This window comes from Pinus tabuliformis, chromosome 4_2 (genome assembly GCF_031772625.1).
Source record: "Pinus tabuliformis cultivar Carrire ecotype Pingquan chromosome 4_2, CPIR1, whole genome shotgun sequence".
NCBI classification, from domain to species: domain Eukaryota; kingdom Viridiplantae; phylum Streptophyta; class Pinopsida; order Pinales; family Pinaceae; genus Pinus; species Pinus tabuliformis.
This window is the reverse complement of record NC_142304.1, coordinates 183,242,444-183,249,079: the sequence shown is the minus strand read 5'-3', so window position 1 is coordinate 183,249,079 and position 6,636 is coordinate 183,242,444. Positions and strand designations below refer to the sequence as shown.

Sequence of the window (6,636 nt, the reverse complement as noted above, 5' to 3'; positions counted from 1 at the left end):
TCTTAATAAACCCATAATACTAAGTCAACATTGATAAACTATGTCAATAAATATGTTCTCACATGAATTGAATGGTCTTTAAGGTTGGAGCTAAGCTAACCATAAGAGGTCCCTCATAGAGGTGATGAAAATGATAGATGCATGCAACCCAAGAGAATGGATGAAGTGGAAGATCAAGATTTGTTTCTTATTCAAGTGTTTCCTTGCAAGATAAGGTTTCCAAGGTATAGGTTTCCAAAGGAGTTTCAAAACACCAAGAGTCTTTTCAAAGAGGAATTAAATGTTATAAATAGGCAAGTGAATGACCTCAAGGCATATGAGTCCATTAAGTTAGTTGTTGGAGGGTCCAAGTCCTATGTAATAATATTCCATTATAGACTACTCTATTTTTGAGGTGCAACCAGTGGATAACCAGTGGATACTCTGATAACCAGTGGATAACCAATGTCCATACATACAATGATGATAATCCAAATGTATTAAGAATAAGATATGGATAGAAAGCTAACCCTCTTCCAATTATAAACTACTTGTTTTTTTCTTAATCTCAAAACTTCAATCGAATGAAGTTTTTTCTTCCTGCTTTTCACAATTTAGTAAAATTAAGAATCTCAGTTTGAATTACTTATTTTAATCAGTATTCAAGAGGCAGAGTAGATCAAGCATTAAGTAAATTTAAAAAAAAAGTATAACTAAATAAATATAAAAAGTTGTAGAATCTAGATATATACTTTCCTTTACTTTCAGTTACCAGTTATGAACAGACTCTTGAATACTGGAAAGTCATATATAACATTTAATCCATACAAATTAATAATTAAACAAGGATAGCTGCGATGCAGCGAGTCCCTGCACTAAGTTCAGATGTGTCATAGCTATGCTGGCAAGCTCTTAGTTCAAGCCAAGACAGAAGAAAACTAGTATGTGTCATAGCTATGCTGGCAAGCTCTTAGTTCAAGCCAAGACAGAAGAAAACTAGTATGACCTGTTGCAATACACCTCAGGCACATTCTGGACAACAAGTGTCTGGACAACAAGTGTGTGTGTTATAACAGGTTGTTCAGCAGAATTTGACACAACTCCTTAGAATAGTGAAAAAATATGCCTAACCTAGCTAGTGGACATTCAGGCACATTCTGGACAACAAGTGTCTGGACAACAAGTGTGTGTGTTATAACAGGTTGTTCAGCAGAATTTGACACAACTCCTTAGAATAGTGAAAAAATATGCCTAACCTAGCTAGTGGACATTCAGTTATTAAAAAAAGAAAAAAGACTACATATTCAGTGGTTCAGAGCATAACTTTCCTCCTTAAGAGTTCAGTTCTCGTTTGCAGGCATTGTTACCTCGTAGTTTTCCCAACATTGCTTCATAAAACCAATCATATAACTCCTAATCTCCCACCAACTTGATTAGGAATCACTGCGCCCTCGTCTAAGTTCATCTTATATCTTTCTACTGTGAAGTTCATAGTTTTCCCAATAGCTTTATAGGTGGTATCCAAGAAAGGCTTCAAATTACGCCTGCGAAGATTTTCCCAGAGAAAGATTTTCCAAAATTTGATAAGTTTTCGATTTTAGACTCTACGGCCATAAAATGTTCAGTACATGTGATTCCCTTAAAAAGGATTGTGAAAATGATAAATGCAGGAGCTCAATTACATGCCATATGATACTATTAAAAACTTTTTGCAAATTTCTACTATAGAAAACAGATAATCCCAATACCGAATGCTGCCCGTCCTGCACCGGTAACAGCAACCCACTTTAATTTTCAGTGAAATGGTTTGAATGTGCTTGAAATCATTACAAATTTTCTTGAGAGCCGGGGTAATTTTCAATTATGGCAAAACTAGGCTTCAGATTATATTATGATAAAAAGACGTCATGGACCATGTGGGCCCTCCCATGAACGCCACATGCCTCACCTCCTCCATGTTATACCGTGGGTCATGACCAAGCTACTACCATGGGATACTGTTGCATGAGCATGCTAGTACCTCAGCCACGTACCCAAATCTGCATGTAATCTGATGAAACCTGGGATCGATGAAACCTGTGTTAACAAATGGGGGAAAAGATCTGTCCGAGGCAAATAGCCTATTTTGCAGCGTTCATCATTCCAAGGATATGCTGGCTATGATTTCTGCTCTTACTCGAGTAGTCTGTGGGCATATCCTTCATCCCATGGAGGGCAGCACACGTCAATTAGTAGCCGAGAAGAAGAGATGCAGAGATGAGGAACAGACGATCTCATCCACCATGAATTGCGCCAAGCCGGACGATATTTCTGGTCAACACCTTACATTCTCTCCAGGTAAATAAATAGTCTCCTCATCTGTGAATTTTTTGACAGTCCTTTTAAGTTTTCATGGCCTGAATACGAATTGTAGATGAAATGAAATGAATATCTCAGAGGCTGTAAACAATTGGATCGTGCATCAGAATTGGTATAAAGTAGGAGGCAAATGGAAAGAAAAAGTAAAATATTTGTAATATATATGGTGTGTTCTATGCTACATGGAATGAAAGGGATAAAGGAAAATTAATAAACATTTGAAACAAAATAGGCTTCTAATAGCAGTAAAACGAGCCTCGAGAAGAACCAGATCTGGAAGGGAAATACGAAATTAATCTACTATATCTGGTGTCTGGTATGCTATAAGGAATGAAGAGGTGAAATAAAAATTAGAAAAACACACGAAACAAAATAGGTTTAAATTAGGTTTGTAATAGCAGAAATATAAACGCGGAAAGGAATCCGATCTTGAAAAGAAATATAAAACCTTTGTAATATCTCTGGTGTGTGCTATCTCATATGGAATTGAAGGAAGAAATTAACAAATCAAATGAGGTTTATAGGAGACCGAAAGTTGATCATGAAAAGTAACAAGATCTCTCTTCTATTCACTCATTTCGAGGAATGGAAAAAAAAAAGGACAAAATTTAATCCTGTTTGCAGTCATTCCTTCACAGTGGCCTCATTTCATAGCTTCATGGGCATGAAAATTTAAAATTTCCCTGCATAAAAATTTGCCAGAATTTGTGAGAATCAGTATTGCAGCAAAATTTGCTGCATGAAAATTTACCACGCTGGATTTACAAAGGCAACATATTATCAATTTTTTGCTGCATGAAAAATTTACCACAGCATTACATAAAAGTCTTTCATTATCAATGTAATTTTTTCAGGAGAAACTGCATGCCAAAGCACTCTCGATTTATTTCATCACTGAAAGAAATTGCGTAGCTAATGAGGAGAGCGTACCCAATGGCTTGCTGCGAGACTGCGTTTGCCTGGGTGATGAGGAGGCCTCCTCTCGTGGTTCTCTGAGAATAGAACTCCACGTGGCAGGGCTGCGGGATGTTGTCGAGCGCACGACATTGAGTCATGGGAGCCAACACAACCCTGCAGGTAAGTGAACATGAGTTAGTACCTGAAGCTCACTGGCTTTGTAGAAAAATTATATAAATTACTTGCTCTGAAACTAAATTTGTGACATAGTAAATTACCTGTGAGACAGATTGAATAGCGGACCCATCTGAAAAGACGAAAGGAGATGAGGACTCGGGCACGAAAGAATGACTTCAATTTAACAAACGCTCGCCTGCAATATGAATGAAATACTCTCTGCTGAACTATGATTGCTAGCAGAAGCTATTGCAAAGCATAAACAATGAAACCAGAAGGCGTCTAAGAAAAGAAGCGGAAGAGTCCGGGAAAACAATTTGGAAGTGGGAGAAGAGATGCAAGGTGTTGATATTGGGGACCGCCCTCCTGACACCTGCCGGCAGCCAAGGACACCTGCAGCTTAACACCAAAGCACAACCTTGTAACAGCCAACAGGATATAATACCTTAGGAAAGCTTGGCATACCCCGGCTGTATGACTTAACATTAAACATTAACGAATTAATGTTAGCATTAAAACGAAACCGCACACGGTCAGGGCCAGTCGATTGTGCTTAAATACAAGTTTAAGCTATGGTCCGGCCTCTTCCGCCTTGGGAAGAGGCCAAATAAGATGGCGAAGGATGGCTAAAGAATGAGTGCAAACGAAACTTAGGATATCCCCGCGCTAACCGCCGTATAACAGAGGGAAGGGCAGGGGTCAACTAATGCTAAGTCGGGGTCCTATCGATTACTATAGTCCCTGCCGGATGCCAGATGGCAGGGACTAATAACATTAAGAAAAAGTGTAGGATCTAAAGCATATACCTTTCCTTTCATTTAAGTTATGCAGAAAACTTTAGGAAAATAAAGGACATTATGTACATTGGATTGTGTCATATTTTATATCTCAACAACAACTGGTCAATAGTTCAATTCAACGATGTTTTTATCTCATGGAAAAACTAGACTTAATACTCAACCATGTGTTTATCTCATGAAAAATATGAACAATTAAGTCCATAAATTTGGTTTTATAAATATAGATATACATTGATATTTAAATAAAATTAAATAAATGTTTGTGTACATTGATGATATATTAAATTTGGAGAGATTGATAATGCAATAAAATAGAAAAGGTGTACAGATCTGAGAAGGCACCTTTCCTTTGCTTTTTGTTCACTATAAAATGAAAGCCTATGAACTATGGATGTGGCGGACCAGGACTGGTGTCACAATTGTAATGTTAACTGTAAATTGTAAGCTTGTGAATTGTAATGTTCCCGAAATTTTCACAGTCTTCATTCCCGAAATGTAAAATGTTGGGTTTCTACGTGGAACACGGATTGCTACAACAGGGGATACTTGATAGGGGAAATGGAACGGGAGGGGAGTTTCATATGAAATTTGAACAGGAGTGGGAGGTGGTGGACAAAGTTAATGATGGGGGGACGTTGGGAGTCTGAACGGGGAGTTAATGCAGTGGAGGTGGTTGGCATTCAGCATTGGAGAGGAGGGGGGAGTAGTGACGGAGGCTGACACCGACAGACGGGGAATGAGGGTCGATGATTTTTTTCAGGCAATGGGGGGCGACGTCCCATCAGCCGAAGGTCAGACAGATTTCGGTGGCCGACATTTCTAAAATGTCTCACTATAGACTACTCCCTTTTTATCATGTGAATGTAATGTATTTATTAATGCACTACTCAGACATGAATATATTGTTGTGTAATGCATTAATAGAGTATTACTATGCAATGCATTTAAATTATGCACTAATCACAGACGCATAAATTATCGTGCAATGCATTTAATAACGCATCAACCTCTGGAATTTAACGTGTTGTGAGACGTATTTTCATTTAACGACAAGTTGTATTTAATAATGCATCCAACCATGGAATTTGACTTGTTGGGGGGCATATTTACATTTTTGATCATTTGATGGTTGGTCTTAAATGTAAAACCTAGTGACGTTCAATTTAAATTATCAATCTTAAGTTGATGTGATATATTGGTACAAACTATCTAAATATTTTTATCTCTTCTTTAATACTGTGATATTAATACATGCATTTCTTACTTATTTTATATACGTAATAATTATCATAAATAAAGTAATCGTTCATTTTGCTTCCAAATTTTATAGATATAGATGATCATGTGTAAATTATGATTTTGAAATTGTTAATAGAATTGGAACTATCCCACCTGAATATCTAGGGGTATGTTCTCTACTCCCTCCCAGAAGTGTAATTGGAAGCACTCCTCCATGGTCCAAATGGTTTTCTTCCACCGGTCCCCCAATCGATCGAAGTATAAACTTTTCTTTGTTATCTTTCTTCGCTACTGTCATTCATTCTAGTCAAATATATCAACAACTTGTTGTTTAGGGTATGTTACATACGTCCTGTAAATAATATTTTCTCAAGTATTTGCTTGTCGGCCGAGGATGAGATGAATGGTTCACTCAGGCATGGGATTTGAGTATTTTAAGTTACAGGATGTATTTGATGGTAGTTGAAATTTTTTCCACATCCAAGTCTAAGGCACATCTGGGACCTGTCATTTTGACGTTTAATTTAAAATTCAAACCGTAAAAATTTATTATACCTAAAGTTACAAATCCTTAAAATTATCTATTATATCTAAGGTTACAAAAAATTGTTTGTTATTAGAACTTGAAAATAATTCAAATTCAAATCTCGTTATAATGTACACACTGTTCCACATCATCTACCCAAAAACATTAAATGCACCCTCGATTTCCTAATTTACTCTAGAACTCCCTGTATTTACGATTGTATAGCAGCAACCTGCATCGTTCACTCCACTTATTTTTTTTTCCTTTTTACCAATTAGATTAGTACACCCAGGCTTCCCTTATTTCCTTGACCTATTTACCAATAAACAAGTTAGAGATAGAATTTGATGGGAAAAATGCTTGTCACGGGGTTATTTTCCCATTAAATATGGTTAAAAAATTTATAAAACCGTCAAGATCCCTTGTTGAAATTTCCAAGAGTGGTGGGGTGAGATAGGATGGGTCAATTTTGAAATTCCAACCATGTTTCCATTGAAAACAAACAAATAGTGGGACCAGGGCTTGAGCTATTAAACGATTGATGATGTAACAACATATAGGACCGACACTCGACGGCATCCCACTGAGAGGTAGGGTAGGACCTCCTATCTATCAGGTGGAGGGGGTAGGTGGTTTGAGGCTTTCTAATCAATTTGAAAA

The 6,636-nt window shown here is 37.2% G+C and overlaps 1 protein-coding gene across 1 annotated transcript; it reads right to left on the bottom strand.

Annotated features, from left to right (window-relative positions):
* Nucleotides 1–1,441: 1,441 nt before the first annotated feature.
* Nucleotides 1,442–3,957, bottom strand: LOC149168765 (putative 12-oxophytodienoate reductase-like protein 2A). Its single transcript, XM_089426959.1, has 3 exons — nucleotides 3,513–3,957; nucleotides 3,268–3,408; nucleotides 1,442–3,020 (listed from the first exon to the last, which is right to left on the bottom strand). Exons 1-3 carry the CDS (start codon nucleotides 3,539–3,541, stop codon nucleotides 2,981–2,983), a joined length of 210 nt encoding a protein of 69 aa, XP_089283085.1. The 5' UTR covers nucleotides 3,542–3,957; the 3' UTR covers nucleotides 1,442–2,980.
* Nucleotides 3,958–6,636: the final 2,679 nt, after the last annotated feature.

Coding starts and splice junctions, on each gene's coding strand:
- LOC149168765 (XM_089426959.1), bottom strand. CDS start 3,541: ATGGGTCCGCTATTCAATCTGTCTCACAG. Junction 3,409..3,512: donor CTATTCAATCTGTCTCACAG/GTAATTTACTAT, acceptor ACTTACCTGCAG/GGTTGTGTTGGCTCCCATGA. Junction 3,021..3,267: donor GTCTCGCAGCAAGCCATTGG/GTACGCTCTCCT, acceptor ATTTTTATGCAG/GGAAATTTTAAATTTTCATG.